Source organism: Artemia franciscana, chromosome 19 (assembly GCF_032884065.1).
Source record: "Artemia franciscana chromosome 19, ASM3288406v1, whole genome shotgun sequence".
Classification (NCBI taxonomy): Eukaryota; Metazoa; Arthropoda; class Branchiopoda; order Anostraca; family Artemiidae; genus Artemia; species Artemia franciscana.
The window spans coordinates 16,232,559-16,253,155 of NC_088881.1; the positions used below are offsets into that span (position 1 = coordinate 16,232,559).

The window sequence follows — 20,597 nt, forward strand, 5'->3', positions numbered from 1 at the left end:
TGAAGAAGCTTGGCTGTCGAGACTCTATCATGGTAAGTAGTACCAGAAATGCGTCGTAGAGATTTTATTTTGAAGGTAGTGAGGTGGTACGGGTCATATATTTTAGGAGTCCAAGATTCTCAGGCATAAATTGCGGCAGGGATGATGAGTGGGTTGAAATAGCCTAACCTTTAGCGTTGGTGATGAGTTCTTGTTCCTCCCGAATGAAATCAGGTCTTAAAACTGGAGTAGTTATTGTCAGAGCTGAGGAAGCTACCAAAGCAGGTAAATTCCTCAACCCAGTCTATCTTATCGACCACAAGCTGGAGGCTGGGATTTACCTGGGGATCGGGTTTGCGTGAGCATTATATGGTTTTGTTTTCGAAGTGTTGGTCATCGTAAAAAGGCTGTTGGTCGAATGGACGATATCCACCTAGATTGGAGATTATGGAGGGACATGGTAACTAGTATATATCATCCACATAACTTTATTTGTCTGTCACTTTTCTTCCAACCTTATTAGACCAGAAACTAACTATCCCACCCCTATGGGCTATTATTGGTACGAGCAATCTTTTGGTACATTATTAGCCACAATAATATTTGTATATAAAATTTTGCTTTTCATTTATTAGATGGTAAATGGCAGTACTTGAATTTTTTTATGTGGGTTTTTATTTTAATTGCATTTTTTTTTTAGCTGACGGATGTCAAGGAGAAGGGGATCTATACTGTGGTGAATATGGTGCAGGTACATGCATGGATGGAGCTTGTCGCTGTAATGTCGGATTCTACCTGGAGAATGGAAAGTGCAAAGGTATGTTCTTATTAAGTTATAGCTTTGGTTTTCTGCTACTGAAAACTAAAATAAATAACAAATGAGATTTGTCAAAATTGTTGCATTCTCTTGTCATACCGTGACTACTTTGAAGACTTTTACTTGTCTCACGCTTTTACTTTAAATTATTTATTCCAATGTGTACATTAACGCAAAAGTTGTTGATATCTCGGAACTTCTTAAATGGAATACATAGTGAACAATATAAAAACATGGACGCTTTTACTTTCATCAGCCCATTCGGGAATACCATTTAGTGCTGAGAAAACTTCAAAACCATTTAGTGCTTCAAAAGACAGACAAACATGATTCTGTTTTTCAGTCTCAATGCCAAGTGATATATTTATATCACTGCCAAATAGAAATATATTAATACGCTCTGTAACATTCCAGTTTAGGAAAGATGGCATTTCAAAACATGTTAACTTGGCCATCAGTAGAATCCTCATCTTTTTAAATCGCTGACGTCATGAGGGATGATATCTTGCAACATGATCTTATCGAACCTATTTGGCGTTTAATAAAGATTTTTTTTTCAATCTTTATTTAGAATTGCAATACTATTTGGTCGATGGGTTGTCTTAGAATTTGATCAATATGAGACTGGTCCTATTTTGTGGGAGAATTGTGGTTTGTTGCCGCAAAATGGTGGAGTATACCACTTTTCTCTGGGCCAGTCGGTGAGTCATGACAGTCGCATGATGTCATGAAATAAAACAGACAATTAAATGTAATAGATACCACAATCCACAAACATGCATTTTTCAAAGAAAATTTTATCTTGCTCGAGCCCGATCACTTTTGGTCACTGAAAAAGGCACTTTAACTCTTTATTTCCGTTCTATTCAGCCCTCTCAAGATATTCTAGAAACCAATCTATGAAACAAATAAATGAATAAATACGCTTCCGTAATCTTCCTTTTGATAAAAAAAAACTTCCTTATTTTGAAGATAAGAGGTTGAAACCTCTACAGTAGGGTTGTCCGATATGCTGAATCTGGTGGTGCGGTTTTTACTAAGTTCGTTTGACTTTTTGGGAGTGTCTCCTCCCTTTATCGAAAATGAAGCAAATTTTCTAAGGTTCATAGTTATTGAGAGGTAATATTAAGTTAATGAATTTTATCTATTTGGAATCCGTACAAAAAGCTAATTTTGTTATGTATGTATTTAATCAAAATTCCGTGTTTTAGAGTTCAGGTTGCTAATAGGCCGAGCTGCTGCTGTTACTTACGAGTTGCTGCTGTTTACTTACGACAGTTTACTGTTTACTGTTTACTTACTGCTGTTTACTGTCAGTTTTGACAGTTTGCTGTTTACTTACGAGCTGCTGCTGTTTACTTCAGTTAAACACTAACAAATGTCTGACTATCAAGTTATCGATAGATTTTTAGTTTGATATTACCATAGATGTACTGCACTAACCATTACGAGACTGTCTTTAGATTGGTATACCGGTTAGTAGACCAGAACAACCCCTCCTCATCTGTGAAGGTTACCGCAACTAACCGGTTAGACTTTACTCTTTACAGTTGCAACTGATGGTTATAATAAGAACTTGAAATATAATATTATACAACTTACTTAGTATTACAATCCCATCCACTGTTATTAAGAATCAAAGTGCTTAATAATACACACTCTACTAATAATTGTTGAACTAAGTCGTTAGGTTATATTATTATTTGCAACCGTCAGATGAAATTCTTGTTTTCAGTGATAAATCATGAAGAGAATTTTCTTACCCTCTGAATTATAGAAATCAGAACAAAGGCGCACTAATTTACAAAGATGACATGCACACAGATGACATTTACACAGATGACATTTACACAGACATTTCATTACATCTTGCATGTCCCTCTCCATCTCAGGCATGGAACCGTATTTGCCTGAACCGTAACTGCGCTAATAACAAAGGAAAGTTACACTTGCCTCTCCCCTGCCATCTTACACTGCCTCTTACACTGCCATTCCTGCATTGCCGGACTTAACCATGGCACAATTGTTGATTGTCACTTGCATGTCCCTCTATTAACTCAGAAATGTTGTCTGATAACAATTTTTTTCAATTTAGGCTACGAAAACAAATGTAAAAGAAGGGATTTCCTGTAAGTACTTTCTGCAATCTACAAAAATATTACTACTGTATTATCTCTCATTCCTGAAGATGCTCATTGGCAAACACCCAATTCTCACCTAAGTTATTTTGATTATATTTTCACAATTCTTTTCGTCACAAACAAACTATTCTGAATTGCACTTCCTTCTACGTGACAGGCTTGGAATTGAATTTATCTTCCCCTAAAAAGAATCAAAAGCAAATGATATATACATCCAGCAGCAAAAGATACCTATCCCTCATCGATGAAGATGTCCATAGTGTAACATCAGGATCGTTACTCACAAGCTACTACCTTGTCTAACAGTTCTTATGCAATTTTTTTCCGACCTGCACCATAACACTACAGTTCTTAAGCCCTTAAAACTTTCGAATAATTAAGTTCGTGCAAGAAACCTAATTTTGATTCCTTATGTTGACATGATACCGTAGACACACCTCCGCATCTAGAGGTACAAAAGGGATTGACCGCAAGTGCAGTCTTCTTTGAAACTTGGCGCAACCAGCAGGTCTTTCCATTTAGTTTTCAGGAACCTATTCAAAATCTGGAGATGAACCAGTGTATGATACGCAGAGACAGGGTACGCACGGTTGGGCACTCAGGGAGGGGGGAGGGGCTTACTCCCCCCCAAAAAACTTAAGATTCTTACTCCTTTTCCGTAAAATATTATTTCTTATAGTTTTCCTAGGTTTGGATTTTTTTAGACCTTAACTCTGAAAATACTGCGCCCCACCCAAATGGAAGATATCTCCGCTTGATTTTAATATTATCTCCGAAGATTAGTCTGGGTTATATTTTTTGGTTCTATCCTTAAAAGATTCTTAATACCAAGAATAGCACTCGAGCTTACCTAAATTGATTCTATACCTTCTTACCTAAATTAAATAAAGAAAATCAAGTTTCTTTTAACTGCAAGTAAGGATCGACATTAAAACTTAAAACGAACAGAAATTACTCCATATATGAAAGGGGTTGTCCCCTCCGCAACGCCTCGCTGTATCATCCGTCTCTTGTTTTTATTAAATAAAAAAACAAGTTTTTTTTTTAACTGCAAGTAAGGACCGACATTAAAACTTAAAACGAACATAAATTATTCCGTATATGAAAGGGGTTCTCCCCTCTGCAACACCTCGCTCTTTACGCTAAAGTTTGACTCTTTGTCACAAAGACAATATAACAATAAAATGTTTTGAAAACGATAAGCTGAATCTGATGGTGTGATTTTCGTTAAGATTCTATGACTTTTAAAGGGCGTTTTCCCCTATTTTCTAAAATAGGACAAATTTTCTCAGAGCCGTAACTTTTGATGGGTAAGATTAAACTTGATGAAACTTATATATTTAAAATCAGCGTTAAAATTCGATTCTTTTGATGTAGCTATTGGTATCAAGATTCCGCTTTTTAGAGTTTTGGCTACTATTGAGCAGGGTCGCTCCCTACTACAGTTTGTTACCACGAACTGTTTGATTCAGTGCATCGGTACGAAAACAAAGTTGAAATTTGGTTTCTTTGATGCCTTTTAGATTCTAAATCCGACGCTGGGGATATTTTAGCAATAGTGTGTTTAGAACAATATGAGTGTTTAGAAATATTGTACGGTAGTTTTTTTTTTTCAGAGCGACTGTGGAACTAAATCCGCTTGGTTTTGTTTCTGTTCTTGGCGTTTTTTTTATAATAATGTGTGTTAATGTTGTATAGTAATTTAACATAATTGCCACTAAAAGTAAAGCCATGTGTGTTTATTAAAGATTGGGATTCTAATTACCCTCGTTAAGAAACCGATTTTTTGTTTAATATGTACACCTGAGAAACAGGTCTAAATTAAAGCCTGAACTGTAAGAGCCAGAGCAGTTTGCAAATTCAATGAACATACAAACTCAACATTAAAAATGATGCTGAATTTAAAATGAGTTTTGGCTACTATTGAGCCGGGTCGCTCCCTACTACAGTTTGTTACCACGAACTGTTTGATTCAGTGCATCGGTACGAAAACAAAGTTGAAATTTGGTTTCTTTGATGCCTTTTAGATTCTAAATCCGACGCTGGGGATATTTTAGCAATAGTGTGTTTAGAACAATATGAGTGTTTAGAAATATTGTACGGTAGTTTTTTTTTTCAGAGCGACTGTGGAACTAAATCCGCTTGGTTTTGTTTCTGTTCTTGGCGTTTTTTATAATAATGTGTGTTAATGTTGTATAGTAATTTAACATAATTGCTACTAAAAGTAAAGCCATGTGTGTTTATTAAAGATTGGGATTCTAATTACCCTCGTTAAGAAACCGATTTTTTGTTTAATATGTACACCTGAGAAACAGGTCTAAATTAAAGCCTGAACTGTAAGAGCCAGAGCAGTTTGCAAATTCAATGAACATACAAATTCAACATTAAAAATGATGCTGAATTTAAAATGGGCTCGAATTGTATCATTCTTAAGCATAGATACATTAATATATAAATTAATGCATTTAATTAGTTGTTTTGTTTTACAGTAGATACTAAACGGGTGAAATTAAAGAGCTAAAGAAATGAGCTTATTTGTTCTGTTGCATCGTTCCTACAAAAATGGTTCGAAAAATACCAAGAAGAAAATCTTTAGAGGTGTTATTGTCTTAGTACAGCATTTCTATAGAAGACCGCTGCCACTTCCTCTTTTTATATCAATTTAAATTAAGAAAGCAATCATAGAATCTTGATTTTAGCCCTTGGAAACGCCATTTAAGGTTTTCTCTTTTAGTCAGGCTCTGAACCGGTATTTCACAAGCCGTTCATTAGAATTTAATCCTCTTTAATATCCAGCCACTCTCCTGATCCATTTACTTCCACTTTTTGAGTAATCAAGCTCAAATAAGTTCAAACAAGTTCTGTAAATTTCGGTATATTCCACACTTTACATAATTGGCAAGTGGCCATAACTCCCTGCAAATCCTTAACCTGAAAACAATCACGTGATATTATGCATTGAATATGTGAAACAGGTATCTCTTCATCTGCATGTTGGTTCTTGGTCTTTCTTTTTAATGCCTGTAGTTCAATAGCATCTTTGGCTACTATTTAATAGAAAGGTTCTTCATTTGTTCTTCATTTAATAGAAGGTTCTTCATTTGGATTGCACATAATTGTGCTTTACCACAAATTATGTGCAACTTCGTTACATAAGTAAAGAGCCCGAGGGGTATATTGTCACCTGTATCTTTGAGAATTTGTTAGGAAGCCCACAGTAACCGAAAATTCAAAAACTCTTTGTGAAATTACTTAAAAATGCTATCACTTGTCGACGAATAATCAAAAACCTTAGTAATTCCTTCATCATTCATATCAATAGGCGGACAATTTATGAGTGAACACGTAGCTCACTACGGGATTCATGTTATAATTCGAACCGTTTTTCAAGATAGGGTACTGGAAACCTTCAGTGTATGAATTTAGACCACGACAAATTGGTTAGAATTTGCAGTACCGGGGAATTTCACCCTCGTTGGGTTGAAGTTGTGCACAAAATGGCAGAAAACGCCGCATTATGCTGTTTCTCAAAGATGGGGGCTAAAACCTTCTAATAGGGTTTTAGGACAGGAAAAACCAAATGCCTACCTTGTAATTTTCATTCTTTGGCAATTTTGGCCTCTCTGGGCATAAACTGATGTTTGGTAGCACAAATTAGCAGGTTTTAAGGTTTGGTAGCACTTTTAAAAAGATGCACAGGTACGTCTATTGTATCATCTTGCAGGTGAAGATGTAGTTTTGTTAAAACTGTATTTTATTTTAATATTATCTTTAGTTACTCATAAAAATCAAATAAAAATAAAATTAGTTTTCAAGAGGGCAGAATAATAAAAAAAAACGATACACATCACTGCTTCCAATGGGAAAAATCGACTTTCCTTGTTGCTAAAATTGGGGGAATGTAATTTTCCTAAATAAGGTTTTCGACTATGGTGATACCAATGGTGTAATTTTCATTTCAACTCGACACAATTTTCGTGAGCTACCAGGCTAATTTTCAAAATTCCTATAATTTTTTTCCGCATTAACTTTTAACATTAAAATTTATCGATATAATAGTAACCATTCCTGAATCAACTTCAAATGGCATTATTTCCTCATTCGACAGTTTTTTTTTTTTTTTTTTTTTTCAGAATGCGTTTTTACAATTTCGATTACTATAAGCTAGAGTTCGTACTTAACAAGGTTGCTGCCGATGCCGTAATTATGATTAAAAAAGGTACTAGATATGGCAATTTCCTTTCAATGAGCCCTCTCTTAACATTCTACGACCACTGCTTCAATACAATCAACCATGGGAAAAAAAGAAAAAGAGACACATCAATGCTTCCATACATAAAGCAATTTTCCTTGTTGTTGAAGGTCAACTGGAATGTACTTTATAGTGTACTTTTCATTTCGATCTAACACTGTTTTTTAGGGGGTCTTAGGCTCTTTTTCAAAAGTCTTAACAGTTTGTTTTCGCAATAAACTGTTACTATTAAGATTAATTGAAACAATAGCTAGTATTTCTGATTCAGTTTCAGAGGGCAAATTTTTCCCCTAGACAGTTTCTTTTAAAACGCGTTTTTATACTTTCGGTTACAATGGGTCATGATTTGCTCTCTAAATCTAGTGATTTAACTAAGTGATGATACGGTGATTTAACCCACTGATCTATCTTCATTTGAAGCAACATATTTGGACTAAGTGGGCAATGTGGGTGCTTAGGGGTGACAGCTACCCTATTATTGAGAAAACTGCAATTCTTTTCGAAAAACAATAATTTTTAACAGGAAACATTTGTTGTTGAATATTAAAGCACTGCATTAAAAGATACAACTTATGTAGAAAGAGTAAGGGCTTAAAGAAGGCAATAACCTCCATCTTATACAGTAAATTTGCATTTTTGTTTCGGAAAGGCGAGTACACCTAGATGAGCTATATATTTCAAAATCATGTTATATTAAAGTTAAACTTTGGTGCAAAGAGTGGGTGGGTTAGAGGGGCAAAAGCCCCCCCCCCTCATATTTAGAATGGACTGGAATATGAAACTGAAACATAGACAAATTATATACGACAATGAAGCTGTTTCAAATAAAAAAAATGAGCGGCATTTAAACTTCGAAGGAGCAAAAATTACATTGTATATGAGGGGATCTAATACCCTTCCTCAACACTAAAGTGAGGTCTTTTTTTCGAATGCTTTGAGTATGAACGTTCTAGCATAAGTTTAATGTGACAAAAAGTACGTTGGTTAATGTAGGAATCAGCACATAAAAACTTGCAATTATCAACTGGCTACTTTTTCCCTTCATGTTTTAATGTCACTCTTTACTTTCATTTGAAAACAGGTTTTTACTAATACTTAATGCACATGTAAAACAAGTTTTAAAATTACTATTTAATAGAAAAAACTGTAACTTTATCGCTAAAACTTTGATAAGAAAGATATTTTCTGTTGTTACTAAGCTCGTTCCTTCGTAAACAATTGCCAAGGAGATTCAACCACTGTAAGTAATAAATGAAATTCCGACTATATAAAAAACGCAATTATCCTGCCAGATTATTTTGAGTAAGGGCGTAAACAGGTATAACGTTGCAAAGAAACATGGAACATGATAACTTCTGTACAAAGACAAATGAAGAACCTTTCTATTAAATAGTAGCCAAAGATGCTATTGAACTACAGGCATTAAAAAGAAAGACCAAGAACCAACATGCTTATATTTTTAGATGAAGAGATACCTGTTTCACATATTCAATGCATAATATCACGTGATTGTTTTCAGGTTAAGGATTTGCAGGGAGTTATGGCCACTTGCCAATTATGTAAAGTGTGGAATATACCGAAATTTACAGAACTTGTTTGAACTTATTTGAGCTTGATTACTCAAAAAGTGGAAGTAAATGGATCAGGAGAGTGGCTGGATATTAAAGAGGATTAAATTCTAATGAACGGCTTGTGAAATACCGGTTCAGAGCCTGACTAAAAGAGAAAACCTTAAATGGCGTTTCCAAGGGCTAAAATCAAGATTCTATGATTGCTTTCTTAATTTAAATTGATATAAAAAGAGGAAGTGGCAGCGGTCTTCTATAGAAATGCTGTACTAAGACAATAACACCTCTAAAGATTTTCTTCTTGGTATTTTTCGAACCATTTTTGTAGGAACGATGCAACAAAACAAATAAGCTCATTTCTTTAGCTCTTTAATTTCACCCGTTTAGTATCTACTGTAAAACAAAACAACTAATTAAATGCATTAATTTATATATTAATGTATCTATGCTTAAGAATGATACAATTCGAGCCCATTTTAAATTCAGCATCATTTTTTAATGTTGAACTTCTATGTTCATTGAATTTGCAAACTGCTCTGGCTCTTACAGTTCAGGCTTTAATTTAGACCTGTTTCTCAGGTGTACATATTAAACAAAAAATCGGTTTCTTAACGAGGGTAATTAGAATCCCAATCTTTAATAAACACACATGGCTTTACTTATAGTAGCAATTATGTTAAATTACTATACAACATTAACACACATTATTATAAAAAAACGCCAAGAACAGAAACAAAACCAAGCGGATTTAGTTCCACAGTCGCTCTGAAAAAAAAACTACCGTACAATATTTCTAAACACTCATATTGTTCTAAACACACTATTGCTAAAATATCCCCAGCGTCGGATTTAGAATCTAAAAGGCATCAAAGAAACCAAATTTCAACTTTGTTTTGGTACCGATGCACTGAATCAAACAGTTCGTGGTAACAAACTGTAGTAGGGAGCGACCCGGCTCAATAGTAGCCAAAACTCATTTTAAATTCAGCATCATTTTTAATGTTGAATTTGTATGTTCATTGAATTTGCAAACTGCTCTGGCTCTTACAGTTCAGGCTTTAATTTAAACCTGTTTCTCAGGTGTACATATTAAACAAAAAATCGGTTTCTTAACGAGGGTAATTAGAATCCCAATCTTTAATAAACACACATGGCTTTACTTTTAGTGGCAATTATGTTAAATTACTATACAACATTAACACACATTATTATAAAAAAAACGCCAAGAACAGAAACAAAACCAAGCGGATTTAGTTCCACAGTCGCTCTGAAAAAAAAAATGACCGTACAATATTTCTAAACACTCATATTGTTCTAAACACACTATTGCTAAAATATACCCAGCGTCGGATTTAGAATCTAAAAGGCATCAAAGAAACCAAATTTCAACTTTGTTTTGGTACCGATGCACTGAATCAATGAGTTCGTGGTAACAAACTGTAGTAGGGAGCAACCCGGCTCAATAGTAGCCAAAACTCATTTTAAATTCAGCATCATTTTTAATGTTGAATTTGTATGTTCATTGAATTTGCAAACTGCTCTGGCTCTTACAGTTCAGGCTTTAATTTAAACCTGTTTCTCAGGTGTACATATTAAACAAAAAAATCGGTTTCTTAACGAGGGTAATTAGAATCCCAATCTTTCCCAATCTTCTAGTCGAAGGTTGCTTCAAAGAAAGAGGAAATTTAGTTTCAAAGGCTATTTTTACTTAGAACTATTCCAACAAAAATAAATTGTAGAGGAAAAAATGAAGATAATTGAGATGGAAAATCATTTTAAACTAGAGCTAAAAAGCAAGAGCAAAGCAAGAGCATATAAAACAAGAGCTAAGAGCTCGTATGGCACTTGTGACGAGGCAAGAGGAACTAAGAGCCAAGAGATCATGTGGTATGAGCTCTAACAAAATTCTATGAATCAATAGATTGATTTAAAAAGGAAAATAAGAGGCTTAATGCCGGTCAGGATTTAAAATAAGAGATCTGACTCCCGATGTCCTTCTAAATATCAAAATTCATTAAGATCCGATCACCCACTCGTAAGTTATAAATGCCTCATTTTTTCTAATTTTTCCTCTCCCTTTAGCCCCTCAGATGGTCAAATCTGGGAAACGACTTTATCAAGTCAAATTGTGCACCTCCCTGACAGGCCTACCAATTTTCATCGTCCTAGCACGTCCAGAAGCACCAAACTCGCCAAATCACTGAACCCCTCCCCCCAACTCCTCAAATAGAGCGAATCCACTACGATTCTGTCAATCACGTATCAAAGACATTTGTTTATTCTATCCACCAAGCTTCATCCCGATTCCACCACTCCAAGTGTTTTTCCAAGATATTCCCCTCCAACTCCCCCCAATGTCAAAAGATCTGGTCGGCATTTGAAATAAGAGCTCTGAGACATGAATTCCTTCTAAAAATCAAATTTCATTAAGATCCGATCATCTATTCGTAAGATAAAAACCCCAATTTTCACATTTTCCAAGAATTCTGGTTTCCCCCTCCAACTCCCCCCAATGTCACAGGATCTGGTCGGAACTTAAAATTAGAACTTTAAAGCACAAGATCCTTCTAAATATCAAATTTCATTAAGATCTGGCCACCCTTTCGTAAGTTAAAAATACCTCAATTTTCAAAATTACCCTTCCCCCCAATTCCACCAAAGAGAGCTGATGTTTGGAAGGATATCGTGTCCCATAGCTCTTATTTTGAATCCCGACCGGACTTGGTGACTCTGGGGGGATTTAGGGCGGGAACCTAAAATTATGGCAAACGCTTAGAGTGGAGGGATCGGGATGAAACTTGGTGAGAAAAATAAGCACAAGTCCTAGATACGGGATTGACATAACCGGAACGGATTTGCTCTCTTTGGGGGAGTTGGGGGGGGGGGGTTAATTCAAAAAAATTATAAAAATAAGGAATTTTTTACTTACGAAAGAGTGATCGTATCTTAAGGGAATTTCATATTTAGAAGGACCCCGAAACTCAGATCTCTTGTTTTAAATCCCGACCGAATCCAGTGTCATTAGGGGGGGGGGGACGAGAAATCCAGATCTGGTAACATTGGGGGGAGTTGGGAGGTGGCACCTAAAATCTTGGAAAACGCTTAGAATGGAGGGATCGGGATGAAACTTGGTGGTAAAAATAAGTAGAAGTCCTAGGTACGTGATTTACATAACCAGAACATATCTGCTCTGTTTGGGGGAGCGGGGGGGGGGGGGGGGGTAATTATGAAAACTAGAAAAAATGAGGTATTTTCATCTTACGAAGGAGTGATCGGATCTTAATGAAATTAAATAAAAAAAACAAGTTTTTTTTAACTGAAAGTAAGGAGCAACATTAAAACTTAAAACGAACAGAAATTACTTCGTATATGAAAGAGGCTGCTTCCTCATCAACGCCCCGCTCTTTACGCTAAAGTTTGACTCTTTCTCTCAATTCTTCGTTTTAAAACAGTAAAAACTTCAGCGTAAAGAGCGGGGCGTTGATGAGGAAGCAGCCTCTTTCATATACGAAGTAATTTCTGTTCGTTTTAAGTTTTAATGTCGCTCCTTACTTTCAGTTAAAAAACTTGTTTTTTTTTATTTAATTTCTGAACGTTTTTGAATCAATGCATGTTTTGATTTTGGCTCTCTGCAGAGGAATAATTAAAACGAAATTTGCATTTTTTTTGTTGCTAAATGGCTTTCTCATAATTTTGATCGAATGATTTTGAGAAAAAAAGAGCGGGAGAGGAAGCCTAGTTGTCCTCCGATTTTTTGGTTAATTAAAAAGGCAACTAGAACTAGAGTTAGTATTTGTCGAATGATAATGTTTTTCTGCACATTTATTGCACTTATACTTGTCACAGTTTGAACAATGATTCTAACAAACGCCTACGATCAATCGCTTGAAAATTGAGTTTTCTCATTGATTTTGGGTCTGTGTATTGTGAGAAAATTATTATTAATCATATTTTCTATGTCGTGCTTTGAAAAGGTGTAATATTCTTACTAAATGTGTCTTCTTTCGCTTCAGGTTTCATTTGGAGTTTGTAGTGAGAAACTGCTAAAAATGTATGTAAGGGGGGGCCCAAAACCATATAATACCCCTTTTAGAATAAGAAACTGTTATTCTATGGGCAGGTCTTTTGGCCTTCATCATTTTGACCGTGGGGCCCTCAAAATAATGCCATTGAATTTATATAAAGATACATTTAGGATTTAATTGCAAATTAATGAGCCAAAACTGACGGTCTCTGTATGAATGCTTATTTTAAGACACCTAAAAATCTTGGCTTTAATTATGTTTGCATGAAATTTTTAATTGAAAAACTATTGTATGAAGCTCCATTTTCCAGAAGACTGTAGAAACGAATTCATGGAGCCCGCATAAAATATTTCCTTGAAAACCACTTTTAACTCGCAGGAATTAAATCATGGTAATGCAACATTTTGGAAACAAGAACTCAAGTAGTTTTTTCTTTTTCTGTATAGAATTCCGACAAGACTGTCAAAAAATTGAAAGTTTTGATCGTTTTATCTTTCTCGTCTCTGCTCTCTCTCCCCCACCTCAGTCTCTGTCTCTCTTCCCTGTATTTATACATTTAAATGGAAACCAAGGAAATATATTTGGTATGAGCATTGCCTCATTACTATATAAGGTGTAAGCTCGTAAAATTTCCAGACGAACTAGTTGGTGTCAGCAATTCCGACAGTTTGTAATACGATATTATGCTGCTGACATAACACGTTGTGTTTGGTCTTCTTTTATTCTTGCCTCTATTTCCAAGTCCATTTGACATGAGTATTTATTTCGAAACTTATATTAGTTTTATGCTTTCATTCAATTAAAAGAAAGACATAATATAATTTCGTTCCTGAAAATGTTTATATATGAACCTTACGTTATTAATCCGAGTAATAGTGAGTTGTTCATATTAAATTATTTTATTATAACTGCTTCAAATTTTTTTCATTATCTAATACCTTATTATTGCATACAATGGACGTTTTTGATAGACTACTTGTATCTGCTTAAAAAAGCTAAGTGTTTAGACTTTAGAAAATTAATTTTAAAATCGAAGCTCTTCTTACGGAAATCAAACAGTTCGTGGTAACAATTTCCTCAAATTTTCTGGTAACTCAACTAGTTCAATTAAAACCCTTTCAATCTAGCTAGATTTAGTCGGCCCCAACTAAAAGTGGCAGTCTTAACAGGAATTAAAAACGAAAAATCATCTTTTTGCGCTTGATACTGCGAGACACGATTCAAGTGACTAATGCCAGCATTGTAATGGCGGCTGACTAGTGCGCTTGATACTGCGAGACACGATTCAAGTGACTAATGCCAGCATTGTAATGGCGGCTGACTAGTGCGCTTGATACTGCGAGACACGACTCAAGTGACTAATGCCAGCATTGTAATGGCGGCTGACTAGTAATATTTGGTAAGGGATTTATAAAAAAGGCTAACAAAAAATAACTCATAAATACGCAGCTTGGTCTAGTCAAAAGGGATGACTAATCGCTTTGAGGTTAAGAATAGTCCGGTGATATCACCGAAATGGAAATTCCGGTGATAACAATTAGTTGTCACATATCGCCCAACACCGACATTCTGGTCCTATTCTTTCCAAAATTGCTGGTTTCCTCAATGCTTAGAAACTGGTGATACATATTTTCATTTCTTTTATAATGAGTTCTCTCGCAATATGATATGACTACTTCTGGCGAAAAAAGGAGGGACACATCAGTGCTACCCATGTAAAAATGTGGTTCCCCTTGTTGTTCGAGAGGAGGGAACTGTAACTCTTCAGATTAAGGTCTTCGAGAATGGTGATTTCAGGTGCTACATGGGAAAATTTGTCTCTGTAAAATTTCTTTAAAAAACATTGTTTTTTACTAAATATATAGTGCTTTTGGCCGTGGTTTGGTCTTTACTAGGTTGTTGTTTCAAGTGTGATATTTCCTACATTTCTTGAGCAGACTTCCGTTTGAAACTAAACCTCTAGCATTAATTTTCATTGCCATAAAAATCCAAAATGCATGATTAAAAAGGTGGAGTCTTCTATCAGGTAGCAAACAATCTTTTTGTCAGTTCCAGGGATTAAGAATGATGCAAGAGACGGGAAGCGATGTGTCATAAGCCGTCTTTTGTTTAAAGCTCTTACGTTTAAATATTTGCTGACTTTTGTTCTATAAATGATATTTCCATACGGTTCAATTAGTTGAGCTGTGGGTGTAGTAAATTGACACCGTTCATTAATTATAATTTGACTCGATTTCACTTAGAAAACCGTTTTGTAAATCATATATTGACTCAAATTTTACGAATCATTTCCGTGGGATTTATGAACCACTTATGGTTAAATTGCTAAGAATATTATAAGTCAATATCCTGTAGACCAAACAATGTGCCAAGTCGAATCAAACAGTTCGTGATAACGAACTGTAGTAAGGAGCGACCCGGCTCAATAGTAACCAAAACTCTAAAAAATGGAATTTTGATATCAATAGCTACATCAAAAGAATTGAATTTTAATGCTAATTTTAAATATATAAGATTCATCAAGTTTAATCTTACCCATCAAAAGTTACGAGCCTGAGAAAATTTGCCTTATCTTAGAAAATAGGGGGAAACAATCCCTTAAAGTCATAGAATGTTAACGAAAATCACAATGTCAGATTCAGCGTATCAGAGAACCCTACTGTAGAAGTTTCAAGCTCCTATCTACAAAAATGTGGAATTTTGTATTTTTTGCCAGAAGGCAGATCACGGATGCGTGTTTATTTGTTTGTTTGTTTTTTTTCCAGGGGTAATCGTATTGACCCAGTGGGACTAGAATCTTGCGAGAGGGCTCATTCTAACGAAAACGAAAAGTTCTAGTGCCCTTTTTAAGTGACCAAAAAAATTGGAGGGCACCTAGTCTTCCTCCCACGCTAATTATTTTCCCAAAGTCACCGGATCAAAATTCTGAGATAGCCATTTTATGCAGCGTAGTCAAAAAACCTTATAAATATGTTTTTGGGGACGACTTACTCCCCCACAGTCCCCGTGGGATGGGCCACAAGTTACAAACTTTGACCAGTGCTTACATATAGTAATGGTTATTTGGAAGTGTACAGATGTTTTCAGGGGGATTTTTAGGTTGCGGAGGAGTGAGAAGAGGGGGATATGCCGGGGGAACTTTCCTTGGAGGAATTTATCATGGGGGAAGAAAAGTTTCATGAAGGGAGCGCAGGATTTTCTAGCATTATTTATAAAAAAAATGAAAAATAAATATGAAAAAGTTTTTTGAACCGAAAGTAAGGAGAAGCATTAAAACTTAAAACGAACAGAAATTATTACGCATATGATGGGCTCACCTCCTCCAAATACCTTGCTCTTTACGCTAAAGCATTTTTAGTAATTTTAACTATTTATTCTACGGCTTTTGTGATTCAGGGGCCATTCTTAAGAAATTTGGACAAAATTTAAGCTTTAGTGTAAAGAGTGAGGTACTGACGAGGGGGTGAACCCCTTCATATACGTAATAAGAACATGAGACTACAGAAGTTCGATACGTAAGCTAATTTGTAAGTTATGTATATCTTTTACTAATAAAAACAGTCGTAAAAATTGAAAGTTCTAGTTGCCTTTTTAAGTAACCAAAAATCGAAGGGCAACTGGGCCTCCTCCGCTGATTTTTTCTCAAAATTAAAGGATACGGCATTAGACTTAACAGTCCTTACCGGCGGTGCTGATCTCCGTTTTTGGCCCTTCAGCCAGGAAGTGCAATGGGGGGTTGGAGGCCAGCCATCCTGTGCTTTCGCACACCCTTCCTGTTTACCTTCCCCAGATTTCTCCAGGTACCCATTTAGAGCTGGGTCGACTCTGGCTAAGCTTACAGAGTCACGCCACTGACCCCCGTCCCAACTGAAGAATTGGGTACACTGGGATTCGAACCCGCGTCCTCTCAGACAAAGAATTTTCTCAAAATTCTTCGATCAAAATTACGAGAAAGCCAATTAGCCAAAAAAAAAAATAAATATGCAAATTTCGTTTTAATTATTCATCTGCGGAGAGCCAAAATCAAAACATGCATTGATTCAAAAACGTCCAGAAATTAAATAAAAAAATGTTTCGGTATATCTGGTTGGGTGGTAAGCCAAGAGATGAGACATGACTGACTAGGATACGGGATATGAATGCCGTACCGGCATTTATCTTTATTAATGACCATTATTGGAAATCAATCTGGATGATTATTTTGGATGTTAAGGGAATAAATAGAACCCTTTATTACATGCCTCATGTAGATTTGGATTTACCAAAAGATTCAGATTGTGTATCTTAGATTGCGCATGATCGTGCTTGTATTAAAATGGAGTATGGACGCCCAAATTTAATCTGGGAGGTAAGGGTTTCGAAACTTGAAATGTTCTGGGCTAATGTGATACGTGAAGAGGACAATGGCTCTTAACTGGCCAAACCAAGCTGCTGCGCAAGATTTATGATTTTAATATACATATGTATGAATTTTTAACAGTCAGGGTCGCATGTTATAGGGAGCAGGAGAGGGAGCATGTCGTTCAAAACTTTAAAAAAGGGGAATTATATTTTAACTGTTGTAAACTATTGGACAAATGTGAAAAATCAACAAACTCCATGCAGAGAACTTAACCATTTGGTTTTTACCCAGCGAATGGGGCATGCCTGTTTCTGGGTTCTTGCCTAAAATTGTAGTAGGCGGCTGCCATATACTAAGATCTGTTTTGGTATTTTAATATGGACAGTTGTTTTTAATGTTATCTATTCATGGTTTATTTGTTTTTATATTACATATTGGGAATTGTTGAAAAGTAAAGAACCGGAAAGTCATTTACAACAGTGATTGCTTGGGGAATTAGAGAAGATTCTCTTCTTGCATTTTTACGTCACAAAATGAATTTTTAAGGAGTTTGTTGAGAAATCAGAAGGCTCATTACTGATGCGTTCTGCAGCTTCTCGCATCTTGCTTTAAGTATTCATTCAGTGTGTAGTAAGTTGAAGACGTGCAAGAGCACGGAGCTTGTCGGACAACATAGTTCATTCCAGAGAATACCGAATTTTTAATTCTTTTAACTCTCTATCTCCCTTTATTTTCCCCTTTTCAAAATGTAAATGCATTGCAGGGAATATTGCAGAACTTCCGTAACTATTCTGCGGCAAACAGTTTCGATTGAGCCCAGATTGAAGAACTGGTATATGTGTATAAATGCATGTAAAGTTTTTACAAAAAGTCCAAAATTAAGAAAGTCAGCGTAGTGCAAAAACACTTTTCAAAAATACGAATCATAAGATTTATTGAGAAACTGCTGCAGGATTTCGCTAAAAGTATTCCATACCCTATTGCTAGTTTTCTGGTGAACAAATTTTAATTTACACGAGGTAACTCGCTGCAGAATAATGGCGGATGTATGTGGCATCAGCTTATATTTTTTTTCACGATTTTTCCTGTACGAATGAAATACAACATGATTTGTGTTAATGTTTGTACTGACATGATTCATGTATCTCGGAAGCATATTTTTCATCTAATTTCCTTGTTCGGTTCATGACGTCTTAATTAGCCAAAATTTGGTAACCCGTTGCTAGGCTAATTTCCATTCCTCTTTTTTGTCAAACAGTTTTTGGCTATATAAAAAACCTTTTCTTCCTAATAATAAATTAAATGTTAGGTGTAATAAGCTACAAATGTTTGCTTAAATTACGAAGCCACTGAACATTATTTTATGATTTGTTCCAACTTATTTCTTTTACTTCTTTTCGGAGTTTTTTCGCCAGATAATTTTTATTCCTGTCTACTTTACGACAAATTCTGTATTTATTTATATATGGTGTGGAAGGAGTATATGCCACTGAACCAAACTCATTCCTTCCGTCTGCCATTAGCTATAATTTATTATTGGATACTAAAAAAAGCTCGTTTTTGTGAAAAATAAAAGACAAATTCAAAACTCGAAAGAAACAGAAATATTAGCTTATATCAGATGCAAAACTCTAACGAGCAAAAGTTAATATGGATGAAGAAATGAAACACAAAACCAACATAATTTACAATCTACAGTGCAGCCAAACACAAAACCAGCTAAATTGCCACACATTGATGAAAGCTTAAAATCATACCGTCATTTAGCTATTTGATTTTCTATCAAACAGTTCGTGGTAACGAACTGTAGTAAGGAGCGACCCGGCCCAATAGTAAACGAAACTCTAAAAAACAGAACTTTAATACTAAAAAATACATCAAAAGAATCGAATTTTCATGCTGATTTTAAATATATAATTTCATTTAGTCTTTGTCATCAAAAGTTACGAGCCTGAGAAAATTCGGCATATTTTGGAAAATAGGGGGAAACACCCCCTAAGAGACGTAGAATCTTAACGAAAATCACACCATCGCATTCAACGTATCAGGGAACCCCATTGCAAAAATTTCAAGCTCCTAACTACAAAAATGTGGAATTTCGTATTTTTTGCCAGAAGACAGATCACGGGTGCGTGTTTATTTGTTTTTTTGTTTTGTTTTTTTTTCCCCAGGGGTCATCCGTCCCCGGGCAGTCACCTGCCCGAGTTTGATTTTTTTTTGGTTTGGGGGGTTTAGGGGAGGGGGCTATGTGGGAGGATCTTTCCTTGGAGGAATATGTTCTGGGGGAAGAGAAATTAAATGAAAAGGGCGCAGGATTTTCTAGCGCTACTATAAAAAAAAACAATGAAAAAATAAACATGAAAAAGTTTTTTTTCAATTGAAAGTAAGGAGTAGCATTAAAACTTGAAACAAAAAGAGATTATTTTGCATATGAGGGATTCTTCTCCTCCTAAATACCTCGCTCTTTATGTTAAAGTGTCTTTAGTAATTTCAACTATTTATTCTACGGCCTTTCTGATTCATGGGTCATTCTTGAAGAATTGGGACAAAACTTAAGCTTTAGTGTAAAGAGTGAGGTATTAACGAGGGGACAAACCCCCTCATATACATAATAAAAATATAAGAATATAGAAGTTTGTTAAGTAAGTTAATTCTTGAGATACGTATATTTTTTACTAATAAAATCGTTCGTTAAAAATTAAAATTTTTAGTTGCCTTTTAAGTAACCGAAAATTTAGAAGGCAACTAGGCCTATTCCCCCCACACCTTATTTCTCAAAATCGTCTGATCAAAACTAAAAGAAAGCCATTTAGCCAAAAATAGAAATAATATGCAAATTTCATTTTGATAATTTATGTGCGGAGAGCCAAAATCAAACATGCATTAATTCAAAAACGTTCAGAAATTAAATAAAAAAATATAGTTTTTTTTAACTGAAAGTAAGGGCCCTTCTAAACGCCCTGCTCTTTAGGCTAAAGCTTTTTACTGTTTAATAAAGTAGAATTGAGAGAAAGAGTCAAACTTTAGCGTATAGAGCGGGACGTTGAGAAGGGAACAGCCCCTTTCATACACGGACTAATTTCTGTTCGTTTTAAGTTTTAATGTCGCTCCTTACTTTCAGTTAAAAAAACTATTTTTTTTTATATTTAATATCCTTTAAAGGTTTTACGTTAAGCCTCGCACAAAAGCCAATTTCTTTTCGTTTTAATCTACATGCAATTGCGGTCCCAATCGTATAGGAAGGGGGTGGGGGGTATTTAAGACATGAATTTTATTAATAGTGGTGGTAGGAGGAATCGTGAGGATTTTACTCTGAGAAAATCATAATTCAATCATTTATGAAAATGTATGTTCGTAGTGGTTGGAATTTAGGTTTTCATGCTTGGTGGTAGTACTGCAATATAGAAGTCCCAAAACATTTTTATTTAATTTTTTATTTTTCTCAAAGTCAATTAAATGCAAGACAGTATTTA

The 20,597-nt window shown here is 35.2% G+C and overlaps 1 protein-coding gene across 18 annotated transcripts in view; it reads left to right on the forward strand.

Annotated features, from left to right (window-relative positions):
• LOC136039341 (basement membrane-specific heparan sulfate proteoglycan core protein-like) overlaps nucleotides 1-20,597 on the forward strand; it is a 392,752-nt gene that overhangs the window by 115,526 nt on the left and 256,629 nt on the right. For all 18 annotated transcript variants that reach the window (XM_065722975.1, XM_065722972.1, XM_065722979.1 and 15 more), the window contains one exon: nucleotides 680-796. In XM_065722975.1, coding sequence (XP_065579047.1) covers nucleotides 680-796 — 117 coding nt within the window. The remainder of the gene's footprint in view (nucleotides 1-679; nucleotides 797-20,597) is intronic.